Raw genomic sequence first — 20,408 nt, forward strand, 5'->3', positions numbered from 1 at the left:
GCCTCGCAGACTGTAGCCACCTCATGCAGGGCTGGAGAGCGGCCTCGCAGACTGTAGCCACCGCGTGCGGGCTGGGAGAGCGGCCTCGCAGACTGCAGCCACCGCGCGCGGGCTGGAGAGCGGCCTCGCAGACTGAGCCACGATGGCTGGAGAGCGGCCTCGCAGACTGTAGCCACCGCGCGCGGGCTGGAGCGGCCTCGTGACCGCGCGCGGGCTGGAGAGCGGCCTCGCAGACTGTAGCCACCGCACGCGGGCTGGAGAGCGGCCTCGCAGACTGTAGCCACCTCACGGGCTGGAGAGCGGCCTCGTGACTGTAGCCACCTCACGCGGGCTGGAGCGGCCTCAGAGACTGTAGCCACCTCACGCGGGCTGGAGAGCGGCCTCGTAGACTGTAGCCACCTCACGCTGGAGAGCGGCCTCGTAGACTGTAGCCACCTCATGCAGGTGAGAGATGTTGGAGAGCGGCCTCGTAGACTGTAGCCACCTCACGCGGGCTGGAGAGCGGCCTCGTAGACTGTAGCCACCTCACGCGGGCTGGAGAGCGGCCTCGTAGACTGTAGCCACCTCATGCAGGTGAGAGATGTTGGAGAGCGGCCTCGTAGACTGTAGCCACCTCACGCGGGTTGGAGAGCGGCCTCGCAGACTGTAGCGGCCTTATTTTAAAAAGTGTTAAATAGATTTCCTTCTCACTCATCTACACACAATATCCTGTAATGAATAAGGTGAAAACATGTCTAAACATTTTAGAAAAATCTTTAGAAAAAGCCAAAATATCTCATTTACATAAGTATTCACACCCCTGAGTCAATACGTTGTCTTGTTAGACTTCAGTGCAGATTTTGACAAATTGATCATAGTCTGCTGCTGGAAAGACATGTGTTGTGGCTTTACACCCCCTGCTATAATGTGGATAAAGAGTTACCTGTCTAACAGAACACAGAGGGTGTTATGGCTTTACACCCCCTGCTATAATGTGGATAAAGAGTTACCTGTCTAACAGAACACAGAGGGTGTTATGGCTTTACACCCCCTGCTATAATGTGGATAAAGAGTTACCTGTCTAACAGAACACAGAGGGTGTTATGGCTTTACACCCCCCACTGCTATAATGTGGATAAAGAGTTACCTGTCTAAGAGAACACAGAGGGTGTTATGGCTTTACACCCCCTGATAATGTGGATGAAGAGTTACCTGTCTAACAGAACACAGAGGTGTTATGGCTTTACACCCCCTGCTATAATGTGGATGAAGAGTTACCTGTCTAACAGAACACAGAGGGTGTTATGGCTTTACACCCCCTGCTATAATGTGGATAAAGAGTTACCTGTCTAACAGAACACAGAGGGTGTTATGGCTTTACACCCCCTGCTATAATGTGGATGAAGAGTTACCTGTCTAACAGAACACAGAGGGTGTTATGGCTTTACACCCCCTGCTATATTGTGGATAAAGAGTTACCTGTCTAACAGAACACAGAGGGTATTCTTTAATGGAAGCCTCTCCAACATAATCCAGGTAGAATCAGGCATTCTCCAGGGCAGCTGTTTAGGACCCTTGCTGTTTTCAATGTTTACTAACGACATGCCACTGACTGAGTAAAGCCAGAGTGTCTATATATGCGGATGACTCATTATACACGTCAACTACTACAGCGACTGAAATGACTGCAACACTCAACAAAGAGCTGCAGTTAGTTTCAGAGTGGGTGGCAAGGAATAATTTAGCCCTAAATATTTCTAAAACTAAAAGCATTGAATTTGGAACAAAACACTCACTAAACCCCAACTAAATCTTGTAATAAATCACGTGGAAATTGGGCAAGTTGAGGTGACTAAACTTCTTGGAGTAACACTAAATTGTAAACTGTCATGGTCAAAACATGTTGATGCAACAGTAGCTAAGATGGATAGAAGTCTGTCCATAAGAAAGCTCTGCTCTACCTTAACAACACAATCAACAAGGCAGGTCCTACAGGCCCTAGTTTCTACCTTCTTAACAACACTATCAACAAGGCAGGTCCTACAGGCCCTAGTTTCTACCTTCTTAACAGCACTATCAACAAGGCAGGTCCTACAGGTCCTAGTTTCTACCTTCTTAACAACACTATCAACAAGGCAGGTCCTACAGGCCCTAGTTTCTACCTTCTTAACAACACTATCAACAAGGCAGGTCCTACAGGTCCTAGTTTCTACCTTCTTAACAACACTATCAACAAGGCAGGTCCTACAGGCCCTAGTTTCTACCTTCTTAACAGCACTATCAACAAGACAGGTCCTACAGGCCCTAGTTTCTACCTTCTTAACAGCACTATCAACAAGGCAGGTCCTACAGGCCCTAGTTTCTACCTTCTTAACAACACTATCAACAAGGCAGGTCCTACAGGCCCTAGTTTCTACCTTCTTAACAACACTATCAACAAGGCAGGTCCTACAGGCCCTAGTTTCTACCTTCTTAACAACACTATCAACAAGGCAGGTCCTACAGGCCCTAGTTTCTACCTTCTTAACAACACTATCAACAAGGCTGGTCCTAGTTTCTACCTTCTTAACAACACTATCAACAAGGCAGGTCCTACAGGCCCTAGTTTCTACCTTCTTAACAACACTATCAACAAGGCAGGTCCTACAGGTCCTAGTTTCTACCTTCTTAACAACACAATCAACAAGGCAGGTCCTACAGACCCTAGTTTCTACCTTCTTAACAACACTATCAACAAGGCAGGTCCTACAGGCCCTAGTTTCTACCTTCTTAACACTATCATCAAGGCAGGTCCTACAGGCCCTAGTTTCTACCTTCTTAACAGCACTATCAACAGGGCAGGTCCAACAGGCCCTAGTTTCTACCTTAACAACACTATCAACAAGACCGGTCCTACAGACCCTAGTTTCTACCTTCTTAACAACACTATCAACAAGGCAGGTCCTACAGGCCCTAGTTTCTACCTTCTTAACAACACTATCAACAAGGCAGGTCCTACAGGCCCTAGTTTCTACCTTCTTAACAACACTATTAACAAGGCAGGTCCTACAGGCCCTAGTTTCTACCTTCTTAACAACACTATCAACAAGGCAGGTCCAACAGGCTCTAGTTTCTACCTTCTTAACAACACTATCAACAAGGCAGGTCCTACAGGCCCTAGTTTCTACCTTCTTAACAACACTATCAACAAGGCAGGTCCTACAGGCCCTAGTTTCTACCTTCTTAACAACACTATCAACAAGGCAGGTCCTACAGGCCCTAGTTTCTACCTTCTTAACACTATCATCAAGGCAGGTCCTACAGGCCCTAGTTTCTACCTTCTTAACAACACTATCATCAAGGCAGGTCCTACAGGCCCTAGTTTCTACCTTCTTAACAACACTATCAACAAGGCAGGTCCTACAGGCCCTAGTTTCTACCTTCTTAACAGCACTGTCAACAAGGCAGGTCCTAGTTTCTACCTTCTTAACAGCACTATCAACAAGGCAGGTCCTACAGGCCCTAGTTTCTACCTTCTTAACAACACTATCAACAAGGCAGGTCCTAGTTTCTACCTTCTTAACAGCACTATCAACAAGGCAGGTCCTACAGGCCCTAGTTTCTACCTTCTTAACAGCACTATCATCAAGGCAGGTCCTACAGGCCCTAGTTTCTACCTTCTTAACAGCACTATCAACAAGGCAGGTCCTACAGGCCCTAGTTTCTACCTTCTTAACAGCACTATCAACAAGGCAGGTCCTACAGGCCCTAGTTTCTACCTTCTTAACAACACTATCAACAAGGCAGGCCCTACAGGCCCTAGTTTCTACCTTCTTAACAACACTATCAACAAGGCAGGTCCTACAGGTCCTAGTTTCTACCTTCTTAACAACACTATCAACAAGGCAGGTCCTACAGGCCCTAGTTTCTACCTTCTTAACAACACTATCAACAAGGCAGGCCCTACAGGTCCTAGTTTCTACCTTCTTAACAACACTATCAACAAGGCAGGTCCTACAGGCCCTAGTTTCTACCTTCTTAACAACACTATCAACAAGGCAGGTCCTACAGGCCCTAGTTTTGTCACACCTGGACTACTGTTCAGTCGCGTGGTCAGGTGACACAAAAAAGGACTTAAAAAATTGCAATTGTCTCAGGACAGCACGGCTGGCCCTTGGATGTACACAGAGCGCTAACATTAATAATATGGAAGTCAATGTCTCCTGGCTCAAAGTGGAGGAGAGATTCACTTCATCACTGCTTGTATTTATGAGAGGTATTGACATGTTGAATTCACCGAGCTGCCTGTCTAAACTACTGGCACACAGCTCAGACACCCATGCATACCCCACAAGACATGCCACCAGAAGTCTGTCTAAACTACTGGCACACAGCTCAGACACCCATCCATACCCCACAAGACATGCCACCAGAGGTCTCTTCACAGTCCCCAAGTCCAGAACAGACTATGGTAGGCGCACAGTACTACATAGTCATGACTACATGGAACTCTATTCCATAGTACTACATAGAGCCATGACTACATGGATCTCTATTCCACAGTACTACATGGAACCATGTCTACATGGAACTCTATTCCACAGTACTACATAGAGCCATGACTACATGGAACTCTATTCCACAGTACTACACAGAGCCATGACTACATGGAACTCTATTCCACAGTACTACATAGAGTCATGACTACATGGAACTCTATTCCATAGTACTACATAGAGCCATGACTACATGGATCTCTATTCCACAGTACTACATGGAACCATGTCTACATGGAACTCTATTCCACAGTACTACATAGAGCCATGACTACATGGAACTCTATTCCACAGTACTACACAGAGCCATGACTACATGGAACTCTATTCCACAGTACTACATAGAGTCATGACTACATGGAACTCTATTCCACAGTACTACATAGAGCCATGACTACATGGAACTCTATTCCACAGTACTACATAGAGCCATGACTACATGTAACTCTATTCCACAGTACCACATAGAGCCATGACTACATGGAACTCTATTCCACAGTACTACATAGAGCCATGACTACATGGAACTCTATTCCACAGTACTACATAGAGACATGACTACATGGAACTCTATTCCACAGTACTACATAGAGCCATGACTACATGGAACTCTATTCCACAGTACTACATAGAGCCATGACTACATGGAACTCTATTCCACAGTACTACATAGAGCCATGACTACATGGAACTCTATTCCACAGTACTACATAGAGCCATGACTACATGGAACTCTATTCTACAGTACTACATAGAGCCATGACTACATGGAACTCTATTCCACAGTACTACATAGAGCCATGACTACAGGGAACTCTATTCCACAGTACTACATAGAGCCATGACTACATGGAACTCTATTCCACAGTACTACACAGAGCCATGACTACATGGAACTCTATTCCACAGTACTACATAGAGTCATGACTACATGGAACTCTATTCCATAGTACTACATAGAGCCATGACTACATGGATCTCTATTCCACAGTACTACATGGAACCATGTCTACATGGAACTCTATTCCACAGTACTACATAGAGCCATGACTACATGGAACTCTATTCCACAGTACTACACAGAGCCATGACTACATGGAACTCTATTCCACAGTACTACATAGAGTCATGACTACATGGAACTCTATTCCACAGTACTACATAGAGTCATGACTACATGGAACTCTATTCCATAGTACTACATAGAGCCATGACTACATGGATCTCTATTCCACAGTACTACATGGAACCATGTCTACATGGAACTCTATTCCACAGTACTACATAGAGCCATGACTACATGGAACTCTATTCCACAGTACTACATAGAGCCATGACTACATGGAACTCTATTCCACAGTCCTACGTAGAGCCATGACCACATGGAACTCTATTCCACAGTACTACATAGAGCCATGACTACATGGAACTCTATTCCACAGTACTACATAGAGCCATGACTACATGGAACTCTATTCCACAGTACTACATAGAGCCATGACTACATGGAACTCTATTCTACAGTACTACATAGAGCCATGACTACATGGAACTCTATTCCACAGTACTACATAGAGCCATGACTACATGGAACTCTATTCCACAGTACTACATAGAGCCATGACTACATGGAACTCTATTCCACAGTACTACATAGAGCCATGACTACAGGGAACTCTATTCCACAGTACTACATAGAGCCATGACTACATGGAACTCTATTCCACAGTACTACATAGAGCCATGACTACATGGAACTCTATTCCACAGTACTACATAGAGCCATGACTACATGGAACTCTATTCCACAGTAGTACATAGAGCCATGACTACATGGAACTCTATTCTACAGTACTACATAGAGCCATGACTACATGGAACTCTATTCCACAGTAGTACATAGAGCCATGACTACATGGAACTCTATTCCACAGTAGTACATAGAGCCATGACTACATGGAACTCTATTCCACAGTACTACATAGAGCCATGACTACATGGAACTCTATTCCACAGTACTACATAGAGCCATGACTACATGGAACTCTATTCCACAGTACTACATAGAGCCATGACTACATGGAACTCTATTCCACAGTACTACATAGAGCCATGACTACATGGAACTCTATTCCACAGTACTACATAGAGCCGTGACTACATGGAACTCTATTCCACAGTACTACATAGAGCCGTGACTACATGGAACTCTATTCCACAGTACTACATAGAGCCGTGACTACATGGAACTCTATTCCACAGTACTACATAGAGCCGTGACTATATGGAACTCTATTCCACAGTACTACATAGAGCCATGACTACATGGAACTCTATTCCACAGTACTACATAGAGCCATGACTACATGGAACTCTATTCCACAGTACTACATAGAGCCATGACTACATGGAACTCTATTCCACAGTACAACATAGAGCCATGACTACATGGAACTCTATTCCACAGTACTACATAGAGCCATGACTACATGGAACTCTATTCCACATCAGGTAACTGATGCAGCAGTAGAATCAGATTTAAAAACCAGATAAAAAACACCAGGGAACAGCGGGGAGTTTGAAGCAAAACAAACATTGGCACAGACACATGATAACACACACACACATGCTAGCATACGCACTATACACACACATGGATTTAGTACTGTAGATATGTGGTAGTGGTGGACTAGGGGCCTGAGGGCAAACAGTGTGTTGTAGATATGTGGTAGTGGTGGAGTAGGGGCCTGAGGGCAAACAGTGTGTTGTAGATATGTGGTAGTGGTGGAGTAGGGGCCTGAGGGCAAACAGTGTGTTGTAGGTATGTGGTAGTGATGGAGTAGGGGCCTGAGGGCAAACAGTGTCTTGTAGATATGTGGTAGTGGTGGAGTAGGGGCCTGAGGGCAAACAGTGTATTGTAGATATGTGGTAGTGGTGGAGTAGGGGCCTGAGGGCACACAGTGTGTTGTAGATATGTGGTAGTGGTGGAGTAGGGGCCTGAGGGCACACAGTGTGTTGTAGATATGTGGTAGTGGTGGAGTAGGGGCCTGAGGACACACAGTGTGTTGTAGATATGTGGTAGTGGTGGAGTAGGGGCCTGAGGGCACACAGTGTACTGTAGATATGTGGTAGTGGTGGAGTAGGGGCCTGAGGGGACACAGTGTGTTGTAGATATGTGGTAGTGGTGGAGTAGGGGCCTGAGGGCACACAGTGTGTTGTAGATATGTGGTAGTGGTGGAGGAGGGGCCTGAGGGCAAACAGTGTCTTGTAGATATGTGGTAGTGGTGGAGTAGGGGCCTGAGGGCACACAGTGTCTTGTAGATATGTGGTAGTGGTGGAGTAGGGGCCTGAGGGCACACAGTGTGTTGTAGATATGTGGTAGTGGTGGAGTAGGGGCCTGAGGGCACACAGTGTGTTGTAGATATGTGGTAGTGGTGGACTAGGGGCCTGAGGGCACACAGTGTGTTGTAGGTATGTGGTAGTGGTGGAGTAGGGGCCTGAGGGCACACAGTGTGTTGTAGATATGTGGTAGTGGTGGAGTAGGGGCCTGAGGGCACACAGTGTGTTGTAGGTATGTGGTAGTGGTGGAGTAGGGGCCTGAGGGCACACAGTGTGTTGTAGATATGTGGTAGTGGTGGAGGAGGGGCCTGAGGGCAAACAGTGTGTTGTAGATATGTGGTAGTGGTGGAGGAGGGGCCTGAGGGCACACAGTGTGTTGTAGATATGTGGTAGTGGTGGAGGAGGGGCCTGAGGGCACACAGTGTCTTGTGAAATCTATGAATGTATTGTAATGTTTTAAAAATGGTATAAACTGCATTAACTTTGCTGGACCCCAGAGAGTAGCTGCTGCTTTGGCAGGAACTAATGGGGATCCATAATAAACCCCAGGAAGAGTAGCTGCTGCTTTGGCAGGAACTAATGGGGATCCATAATAAACCTCAGGAAGAGTAGCTGCTGCTTTGGCAGGAACTAATGGGGATCCATAATAAACCCCAGGAAGAGTAGCTGCTGCTTTGGCAGGAACTAATGGGGATCCATAATAAACCCCAGGAAGAGTAGCTGCTGCCTTGGCAGGAACTAATGAGGATCCATAATAAACCCCAGGAAGAGTAGCTGCTGCTTTGGCAGGAACTAATGGGGATCCATAATAAACCCCAGGAAGAGTAGCTGCTGCTTTGGCAGGAACTAATGGGGATCCATAATAAACCCCAGGAAGAGTAGCTGCTGCTTTGGCAGGAACTAATGGGGATCCATAATAAACCCCAGGAAGAGTAGCTGCTGCTTTGGCAGGAACTAATGGGGATCCATAACAAACCCCAGGAAGAGTAGCTGCTGCCTTGTCAGGAACTAATGGGGATCCATAATAAACCCCAGGAAGAGTAGCTGCTGCTTTGGCAGGAACTAATGGGGATCCATAATAAACCCCAGGAAGAGTAGCTGCTGCTTTGGCAGGAACTAATGGGGATCCATAATAAACCCCAGGAAGAGTAGCTGCTGCTTTGGCAGGAACTAATGGGGATCCATAATAAACCCCAGGAAGAGTAGCTGCTGCCTTGGCAGGAACTAATGGGGATCCATAATAAACCCCAGGAAGAGTAGCTGCTGCTTTGGCAGGAACTAATGGGGATCCATAATAAACCCCAGGAAGAGTAGCTGCTGCCTTGGCAGGAACTAATGTGGATCCATAATAAACCCCAGGAAGAGTAGCTGCTGTCTTGGCAGGAACTAATGGGGATCTATAATTCAACCTTTATTTAAACTTATTTTTTATTTTTACCTTAGCTAGGCAAGTCAGTGAAGAACATTCTTATTTTCAATGATTGCTTTGGAACAGTTGGCTAACTGCCTTGTTCAGGGGCAGAATGACAGAGTTGTACCTTGTCAGCTCGGGGATTTGATCTTTCAACCTTTCACTTACTAGTCCAACGCTCTAATCACTAGGCTACCTTACCTGCTGGTTACTGGTCCAACACTCTAACCACTAGGCTACCTGCTGGTTACTAGTCCAACGCTCTAACCACTAGGCTACCTGCTGGTTACTAGTCCAACGCTCTAACCACTCAGCTACCTGCTGGTTACTAGTCCAACGCTCTAACCACTCAGCTACCTGCTGGTTACTAGTCCAACACTCTAACCACTAGGCTACCTGCTGGTTACTAGTCCAACGCTCTAACCACTCAGCTACCTGCTGGTTACTAGTCCAACGCTCTAACCACTAGGCTACCTGCTGGTTACTAGTCCAACGCTCTAACCACTCAGCTACCTGCTGGTTACTAGTCCAACACTCTAACCACTCGGCTACCTGCTGGTTACTGGTCCAACGCTCTAACCACTAGGCTACCTGCTGGTTACTAGTCCAACGCTCTAACCACTCAGCTACCTGCTGGTTACTAGTCCAACACTCTAACCACTCGGCTACCTGCTGGTTACTAGTCCAACGCTCTAACCACTCAGCTACCTGCTGGTTACTAGTCCAACACTCTAACCACTCAGCTACCTGCTGGTTACTGGTCCAACGCTCTAACCACTAGGCTACCTGCTGGTTACTAGTCCAACGCTCTAACCACTCAGCTACCTGCTGGTTACTAGTCCAACACTCTAACCACTAGGCTACCTGCTCTAACCACTAGGCTACCTGCTCTAACCACTAGGCTACCTGCTCTAACCACTAGGCTACCTGCTGGTAGAAGCACCTTTGGCAGCGTGTACAGCTGTGAGTCTTACTGTGTATGTCTCTAAGAGCTTTGCACACCTGGATTGTACAATATTTGCACATTATTCTTCAAGCTCTGTCAAGTTGGTTGTTGATCATTGCTAGACAGCCATTTTCAAGTCTTGCCATAGATTTTCAAGACAATAAAATATATATATTTTTTAATAAATATATATTTTTTTACATTATTTTATTTTAAGTCAAAACTGTAACTAGGTTGCTCAGGAACATTCACAATGTCTTCTTGGTCAGCAACTCCAGTGTATATCTGGCCTTGTGTTTTAGGTCGTTTTACTTCAGTGGCTTGTTGGAAACAGGATACATGTTCTTTCCACTTTTGTCTTTTAGATGACTATTGTGGAGTAACTACAATGTTAATCCATCCTCAGTTTACTATCACAGACATTAAACTCTGTAACTGTTTTAAAGTCACCATTGGCCTCGTGGTGAAATCCCTGAGCGGTTTCCTTCCTCTCTGGCAACTGAGTTAAGGAAGCCTGTATTGTTGTAGTAACTGGGTGTATTGATATACCATCCATAGTGTAGTAACTCTAACAGATATTCAACGTCTGCTTTTTATTTGATTTTTTTACCCATCTTACAATAGGTGCCCTTTGGAAAACCTCCCTGGTCTTTGTGTTTTGAAATTATGTGCTTTGACTGAGGGACCTGACTGAGGGACCTGACTGAGGGACCTGACTGAGGGACCTGACTGAGGGACCTGACTGAGGGACCTGACAGATAATTGTATGTGTGGAGAACAGACATGAGGTAGTTGTTCAGAAATCATGTTGAACACTATTATTGCACACAGAGTCCAGGCAACTTGTTGAGCACATTTTGACTCCTGAGCTTATGTAGGCATAACACAGGGGTGAATACTTATTGACTGAAGACATTTCAACTTTTTATATATATTTTAACGTCATTTGTAAACATTTCAAAATATATAATTTGTCTTGAGTTTTTGTGTGTGTAGGCCAGTAACAAAACCTTTGTCATCCATTGTAAATTCAGTAGTCATCTATCTATTCTGAACGCACTGTGTATCCACTCTAACACAAAGCCTTTATTTACATACACAAATGTTACATGAGTCATTTAGCAGACGCTCTTATCCAGAGCCACTACAGTAGTGAATCATTTAGCAGACTCTCTTATCCAGAGCCACTCACAGTAGTGAGTCATTTAGCAGACTCTCTGATCCAGAGCCACTACAGTAGTGAATCATTTAGCAGACTCTCTGATCCAGAGCCACTACAGTAGTGAGTCATTTAGCAGACTCTCTGATCCAGAGCCACTACAGTAGCGAATCATTTAGCAGACTCTCTGATCCAGAGCCACTACAGTAGTGAGTCATTTAGCAGACTCTCTGATCCAGAGCCATTTACAGTAGTGAGTCATTTAGCAGACTCTCTGAGAGCCACTACAGTAGTGAGTCATTTAGCAGACTCTCTGATCCAGAGCCACTATAGTAGTGAGTCATTTAGCAGACGCTCTTATCCAGAGCCACTACAGTAGTGAATCATTTAGCAGACGCTCTTATCCAGAGCCACTACAGTAGTGAGTCATTTAGCAGACTCTCTTATCCAGAGCCACTACAGTAGTGAGTCATTTAGCAGACTCTTATCCAGGGAGACTTAATAGTGAATCATTTAACAGACTCTCTGATCCAGAGCCACTATAGTAGTGAGTCATTTAGCAGACTCTTTGATTCATAGCCACTACAGTAGTGAGTCATTTAGCAGACTCTTATCCAGAAAGACATAGTAGTGAGTCATTTAGCAGACTCTTATCCAGAAAGACTTAGTAGTGAGTCATTTAGCAGACTCTTTGATTCATAGCCACTACAGTAGTGAATCATTTAGCAGACTCTTATCCAGAAAGACTTAGTAGTGAGTCATTTAGCAGACTCTTATCCAGAAAGACTTAGTAGTGAGTCATTTAGCAGACTCTCTGATCCAGAGCCACTACAGTAGTGAATCATTTAGCAGACTCTCTTATCCAGAGCCACTACAGTAGTGAGTCATTTAGCAGACTCTCTTATCCGGAGAGACTTAGTAGTGAGTCTTTATAGCAGACTCTTATCCAGGGAGACATTTTCATATTTGTTGGCACTGGTCCCTCGTGGGAATCGAACCCACAACCCTGCCGATGCAACTGCCAACTGAGCCACACGGGACCAATCAGAATGCATGGATGTAATATCGGAGGGAAAAGCCCTTTCTCCTCTGTGTTTCCCAGCTGTTTAAGCTGCCAACCTGATCCCTCTTTTCTCTCCAGGCGGTGTTCTCTATGACTGTGTTTCCCAGCTGTTTAAGCTGCCACCCTGATCCCTCTTTTCTCTCCAGACGGTGTACTCTATGGCTGTGTTTCCATTCCCTCAGCTGGCTGAACTCCGAGAGAAATACACCTACAACATCACCCCTTCCCCACCTCTAACCCCAACGGCAGGTTAGTCAATGTCCCTACAGCATCACCCCCTTCCCACCTCTAACCCCAACGGCAGGTTGGTCAATGTCCCTACAGCATCACCCCCTTCCCCACCTCTAACCCCAACGGCAGGTTGGTCAATGTCCCTACAGCATCACCCCCTTCCCCTTCCCCACTCCAACCCCAACGGCAGGTTGGTCAATGTCCCTACAGCATCACCCCTTCCCCACCTCTAACCCCAACGGCAGGTTGGTCAATGTCCCTACAGCATCACCCCTTCCCCACCTCTAACCCCAACGGCAGGTTGGTCAATGTCCCTACAGCATCACCCCTTCCCCACCTCTAACCCCAACGGCAGGTTGGTCAATGTCCCTACAGCATCACCCCCTTCCCCACCTCCAACCCCAACGGCAGGTTGGTCAATGTCCCTACAGCATCACCCCCTTCCCCACCTCCAACCCCAATGGCAGGTTGGTCAATGTCCCTACAGCATCACCCCCTTCCCCAACGGCAGGTTGGTCAATGTCCCTACAGCATCACCCCTTCCCCAACGGCAGGTTGGTCAATGTCCCTACAGCATCACCCCTTCCCCACCTCTAACCCCAACGGCAGGTTGGTCAATGTCCCTACAGCATCACCCCCTTCCCCACCTCTAACCCCAACGGCAGGTTGGTCAATGTCCCTACAGCATCACCCCTTCCCCACCTCTAACCCCAACGGCAGGTTGGTCAATGTCCCTACAGCATCACCCCCTTCCCACCTCCAACCCCAACGGCAGGTTGGTCAATGTCCCTACAGCATCACCCCTTCCCCACCTCCAACCCCAATGGCAGGTTGGTCAATGTCCCTACAGCATCACCCCCTTCCCCAACGGCAGGTTGGTCAATGTCCCTACAGCATCACCCCCTTCCCCAACGGCAGGTTGGTCAATGTCCCTACAGCATCACCCCCTTCCCCACCTCCAACCCCAACGGCAGGTTGGTCAATGTCCCTACAGCATCACCCCCTTCCCCACCTCCAACCCCAACGGCAGGTTGGTCAATGTCCCTACAGCATCACCCCCTTCCCCACCTCCAACCCCAATGGCAGGTTGGTCAATGTCCCTACAGCATCACCCCCTTCCCCACCTCTAACCCCAACTGCAGGTTGGTCAATGTCCCTACAGCATCACCCCCTTCCCACCTCTAACCCCAACGGCAGGTTGGTCAATGTCCCTACAGCATCACCCCCTTCCCCACCTCTAACCCCAACGGCAGGTTGGTCAATGTCCCTACAGCATCACCCCTTCCCCACCTCCAACCCCAACGGCAGGTTGGTCAATGTCCCTACAGCATCACCCCCTTCCCCACCTCCAACCCCAATGGCAGGTTGGTCAATGTCCCTACAGCATCACCCCTTCCCCACCTCTAACCCCAACGGCAGGTTGGTCAATGTCCCTACAGCATCACCCCCTTCCCCACCTCTAACCCCAACGGCAGGTTGGTCAATGTCCCTACAGCATCACCCCCTTCCCCACCTCCAACCCCAACGGCAGGTTGGTCAATGTCCCTACAGCATCACCCCCTTCCCCACCTCCAACCCCAACTGCAGGTTGGTCAATGGCTGGTAAAGTGATGATGATGATGTATTCCAGTGGTGGTCTAGGTGGCTGGGAGGGTGATGAAGACGAGGATGAAGATGAAGCTGCAGTGGTGACAGCAGCGTTGGGATGTTTGGGTCCACTGGGGGGGCTGTTAGCTCCAGAACTACAGCGGTACCAGAGACACATTAAAGGTTGGTCTGACCCCTGACCTCTTACCTATTATCATGTCCAGGACCCATACGTCAGCATCTCACCTGTTAGTCTACACCTGTTGTTTACCAAGAATGTGACAAATAACATGTGATTTAACCCTCATCAAGAGTTAATGTTTGTACCAGTGTCTCTCTAACCCCCCCCCACACACACACAAAGGGTCAAGGCCTTCACACCATTCTTTAGTCTCAACACTGTTAGCACCTAGATGCACTTCTGAGGGAGATTGGAATCAAATCTGTCACTGAACGTGGAATGTTAGTGATTATCTAGTAAGCCAAGTAGACATCCATGAGACTGGACAGAGTAGGTGACCTGTATAAAGACTGGACAGAGTAGGTGACCTGTATAAAGACTGGACAGAGTAGGTGACCTGTATAAAGACTGGACAGAGTAGGTGACCTGTATATACAGAATAAAGACTGGACTGGACAGAATAAAGACTGGAGGTGGTGACCTGTATATACAGAATAAAGACTGGACAGAGTAGGTGACCTGTATATACAGAATAAAAGACTGGACAGAGTAGGTGACCTGTATATACAGAATAAAGACTGGACAGAATAAAGACTGGAGATCCACTGTGTATATATAAAATAACTGAATACCCTTCAAATTAGTGGGTTCGGCGATTTGAGCCACACCCATCGCTGACAGGTGCATAAAATCGAGCACACAGCCATGCAATCTCCATAGACAAACATTAGCAGTAGAATGGCCCGTACTGAAGAGCTCAGTGACTTTCAACTTTGCACCGTCATAGGATGCCACCTTTCCAACGAGTCAGTTCGTCAAATTTCTGTCCTGGTCTGTATAGAGAAGATGTGTTGGCGTGTGTGATCATCTGTCTGTATAGATACAACGCTCACTACCGAGTTCCAAACTGCCTCGGTTGCAGCGCTCACTACCGAGTTCCAAACTGCCTCGGTTGCAGCGCTCACTACCGAGTTCCAAACTGCCTCTGTTGCAGCACTCACTACCGAGTTCCAAACTGCCTCTGTTGCAGCACTCACTACCGAGTTCCAAACTGCCTCTGTTGCAACACTCACTACCGAGTTCCAAACTGCCTCTGAAAGCAACGTCAGCACAAGAACTGTTAGTCGGGAGCTTCATGAAATGGGTTTCCATGGCCGAGCAGCCGCACACAAGCCTAAGATCACCATGCACAATGCCAAGCCTTGGCTGGAGTGGACGCCATTGGACTCTGGAGCAGTGGAATCGCGTTCTCTGGAGTGACGAATCACGCTACAGCATATAATGAAATTCTAGATGATTCTGTGCTTCCAACTTTGTTAACAGTTTGGGGAAGGCCTTTCCCGTTTCAGCATAACAATGCCCCCGTGCACAAAGCAAGGTCCATACAGAAATGGTTTGTTGAGATTGGTGTGGAAGAACTTGACTGGCCTGCACAGAGCCCTGACCTCAACCCATCAAACAACTTTGGGATGAATCGCCCAACATCTGTGCCCGACCTCACTAATGCTATTGTTGCTGAATGGAAGCAAGTCCCCACAGCAATGTTCCAACATTGGAAAGCCTCCCCAGAAGAGTGGAGGCTGTTATAGCAGCAATGTTCCAACATCTAGTGGAAAGCCTTCCCAGAAGAGTGGAGGCTGTTATAGCAGCAATGTTCCAACATCTAGTGGAAAGCCTTCCCAGAAGAGTGGAGGCTGTTATAGGAGCAATGTTCCAACATCTAGTGGAAAGCCTTCCCAGAAGAGTGGAGGCTGTTATAGCAGCAATGTTCAACATCTAGTGGAAAGCCTTCCCAGAAGAGTGGAGGCTGTTATAGCAGCAATGTTCCATCATCTAGTGGAAAGCCTTCCCAGAAGAGTGGAGGCTGTTATAGCAGCAATGAGGGACCAACTCCATATTAATGCCCATGACTTTGTAATGAGATGATGGCTGATAGCAGGTCTCCAACATACTTTTTCCAGTGCAGTGTTATAGTAGAATGTTCCTCTAGAGTCCTTCCCTGCTCTCTCCTTCAGCCAGGTCCATTAGTTTCCCAATGTAGTGGTAGACTGGACTCCAGCAATGTCCATTAGTTTAATGTAGTGGTAGACAGGACTCCAGCCAGGTCCCATGAGTTTAATGTAGTGGTGACAGGACTCCAGCCAGGTCCCATTAGTTTAATGTAGTGTATGTAGACAGGACTCCAGCCAGGTCCATTAGTTTAATGTAGTGGTAGACAGGACTCCAGCCAGGTCCATTAGTTTAATGTAGACAGGACTCAGCCAGGTCCCATTAGTTTAATGTAGTGGTAGACAGGACTCCAGCCAGGTCCATTAGTTTAATGTAGTGGTAGACAGGACTCCAACCAGGTCCCATTAGTTTAATGTAGTGGTAGACAGGACACCAGCCAGGTCCATTAGTTTAATGTAGTGGTAGACAGGACTCCAGCCAGGTCCATTAGTTTAATGTAGTGGTAGACAGGACTCCAGCCATGTCCCATTAGTTTAATGTAGTGGTAGACAGGACTCCAGCCAGGTCCATTAGTTTAATGTAGTGGTACAGGACTCCAGCCAGGTCCATTAGTTTAATGTAGAAGGACAGGACTCCAGCCAGGTCCCATTAGTTTAATGTAGTGGTAGACAGGACTCCAGCCAGGTCCCATTAGTTTAATGTAGACAGGACTCCAGCCAGGTCCCATTAGTTTAATGTAGTGGTAGACAGGACTCCAGCCAGGTCCCATTAGTTTAATGTAGACAGGACTCCAGCCAGGTCCCATTAGTTTAATGTAGTGGTAGACAGGACTCCAGCCAGGTCCCATTAGTTTAATGTAGTGGTAGACAGGACTCCAGCCAGGTCCCATTAGTTTAATGTAGACAGGACTCCAGCCAGGTCCCATTAGTTTAATGTAGACAGGACTCCAGCCAGGTCCCATTAGTTTAATGTAGACAGGACTCCAGCCAGGTCCCATTAGTTTAATGTAGTGGTAGACAGGACTCCATCCAGGTCCATTAGTTTAATGTAGTGTCCCATTAAATGTAGACAGGACTCCAGCCAGGTCCATTAGTTTAATGTAGACAGGACTCCAGCCAGGTCCCATTAGTTTAATGTAGTGGGTCCCAGACAGGACTCCATCCAGGTCCATTAGTTTAATGTAGTGGACTCCAGCCAGGTCCCATTAGTTTAATGTAGACAGGACTCAGCCAGTCCCATTAGTTTAATGTAGTGGTAGACAGGACTCCAGCCAGGTCCCATTAGTTTAATGTAGTGGTAGACAGGACTCCATCCAGGTCCATTAGTTTAATGTAGTGGTAGACAGGACTCCAGCCAGGTCCCATTAGTTTAATGTAGTGGTAGACAGGACTCCAGCCAGGTCCATTAGTTTAATGTAGTGGTAGACAGGACTCCAGCCAGGTCCCATTAGTTTAATGTAGACAGGACTCCAGCCAGGTCCCATTAGTTTAATGTAGACAGGACTCCAGCCAGGTCCCATTAGTTTAATGTAGTGGTAGACAGGACTCCAGCCAGGTCCCATTAGTTTAATGTAGACAGGACTCCAGCCAGGTCCCATTAGTTTAATGTAGACAGGACTCCAGCCAGGTCCCATTAGTTTAATGTAGAGACAGGACTCCAGCCAGGTCCATTAGTTTAATGTAGTGGTAGACAGGACTCCAGCCAGGTCCCATTAGTTTAATGTAGTGGTAGACAGGACTCCAGCCAGGTCCATTAGTTTAATGTAGTGGTAGACAGGACTCCAGCCAGGTCCCATTAGTTTAATGTAGTGGTAGACAGGACTCCAGCCAGGTCCCATTAGTTTAATGTAGGACTCCATCCAGGTCCATTAGTTTAATGACAGGACTCCAGCCAGGTCCATTAGTTTAATGTAGTGGTAGACAGGACTCCAGCCAGGTCCCATTAGTTTAATGTAGTGGTAGACAGGACTCCAGCCAGGTCCCATTAGTTTAATGTAGTGGTAGACAGGACTCCAGCCAGGTCCCATTAGTTTAATGTAGTGGTAGACAGGACTCCAGCCAGGTCCATTAGTTTAATGTAGTGGTAGACAGGACTCCAGCCAGGTCCCATTAGTTTAATGTAGTGGTAGACATTAGTTTAATGTAGTGGTAGACAGGACTCCAGCCAGGTCCCATTAGTTTAATGTAGTGGTAGACAGGACTCCAGCCAGGTCCCATTAGTTTAATGTAGTGGTAGACAGGACTCCAGCCAGGTCCATTAGTTTAATGTAGACAGGACTCCAACCAGGTCCCATTAGTTTAATGTAGTGGTAGACAGGACTCCAGCCAGGTCCCATTAGTTTAATGTAGACAGGACTCCAGCCAGGTCCCATTAGTTTAATGTAGTGGTAGACAGGACTCCAGCCAGGTCCATTAGTTTAATGTAGTGGTAGACAGGACTCCAGCCAGGTCCCATTAGTTTAATGTAGACAGGACTCCAGCCAGGTCCCATTAGTTTAATGTAGACAGGACTCCAGCCAGGTCCCATTAGTTTAATGTAGTGGTAGACAGGACTCCAGCCAGGTCCATTAGTTTAATGTAGTGGTAGACAGGACTCCAGCCAGGTCCCATTAGTTTAATGTAGTGGTAGACAGGACTCCAGCCAGGTCCCATTAGTTTAATGTAGACAGGACTCCAGCCAGGTCCCATTAGTTTAATGTAGTGGTAGACAGGACTCCAACCAGGTCCCATTAGTTTAATGTAGTGGTAGACAGGACTCCAGCCAGGTCCATTAGTTTAATGTAGTGGTAGACAGGACTCCAGCCAGGTCCCATTAGTTTAATGTAGACAGGACTCCAGCCAGGTCCCATTAGTTTAATGTAGACAGGACTCCAACCAGGTCCCATTAGTTTAATGTAGTGGTAGACAGGACTCCAGCCAGGTCCCATTAGTTTAATGTAGTGGTAGACAGGACTCCAGCCAGGTCCCATTAGTTTAATGTAGTGGTAGACAGGACTCCAGCCAGGTCCCATTAGTTTAATGTAGTGGTAGACAGGACTCCAGCCAGGTCCATTAGTTTAATGTAGACAGGACTCCAGCCAGGTCCATTAGTTTAATGTAGTGGTAGACAGGACTCCAGCCAGGTCCATTAGTTTAATGTAGACAGGACTCCAACCAGGTCCATTAGTTTAATGTAGTGGTAGACAGGACTCCAGCCAGGTCCCATTAGTTTAATGTAGTGGTAGACAGGACTCCAGCCAGGTCCCATTAGTTTAATGTAGTGGTAGACAGGACTCCAGCCAGGTCCCATTAGTTTAATGTAGACAGGACTCCAGCCAGGTCCCATTAGTTTAATGTAGACAGGACTCCAGCCAGGTCCATTAGTTTAATGTAGTGGTAGACAGGACTCCAGCCAGGTCCATTAGTTTAATGTAGTGGTAGACAGGACTCCAGCCAGGTCCCATTAGTTTAATGTAGACAGGACTCCAGCCAGGTCCCATTAGTTTAATGTAGACAGGACTCCAGCCAGGTCCATTAGTTTAATGTAGTGGTAGACAGGACTCCAGCCAGGTCCATTAGTTTAATGTAGTGGTAGACAGGACTCCAACCAGGTCCCATTAGTTTAATGTAGTGGTAGACAGGACTCCAGCCAGGTCCCATTAGTTTAATGTAGTGGTAGACAGGACTCCAACCAGGTCCCATTAGTTTAATGTAGTGGTAGACAGGACTCCAACCAGGTCCCATTAGTTTAATGTAGACAGGACTCCAGCCAGGTCCATTAGTTTAATGTAGACAGGACTCCAGCCAGGTCCATTAGTTTAATGTAGTGGTAGACAGGACTCCAGCCAGGTCCATTAGTTTAATGTAGACAGGACTCCAACCAGGTCCATTAGTTTAATGTAGTGGTAGACAGGACTCCAGCCAGGTCCCATTAGTTTAATGTAGTGGTAGACAGGACTCCAGCCAGGTCCCATTAGTTTAATGTAGTGTAGACAGGACTTCAACCAGGTCCCATTAGTTTAATGTAGTGGTAGACAGGACTCCAACCA

General features: G+C 46.9%; 1 protein-coding gene across 1 annotated transcript in view; it reads left to right on the plus strand.

The window, feature by feature from the left end:
• LOC115117927 (TBC1 domain family member 30-like) overlaps positions 1–20,408 on the plus strand; it is a 57,398-nt gene that overhangs the window by 19,634 nt on the left and 17,356 nt on the right. Inside the window, 3 exon segments of the mRNA XM_065015084.1 lie at positions 318–444; positions 14,083–14,138; positions 14,294–14,433. Coding sequence (XP_064871156.1) covers positions 318–444; positions 14,083–14,138; positions 14,294–14,433 — 323 coding nt within the window.

Source organism: Oncorhynchus nerka, unplaced genomic scaffold, assembly GCF_034236695.1.
Source record: "Oncorhynchus nerka isolate Pitt River unplaced genomic scaffold, Oner_Uvic_2.0 unplaced_scaffold_1715, whole genome shotgun sequence".
In the NCBI taxonomy this organism is placed as follows: domain Eukaryota; kingdom Metazoa; phylum Chordata; class Actinopteri; order Salmoniformes; family Salmonidae; genus Oncorhynchus; species Oncorhynchus nerka.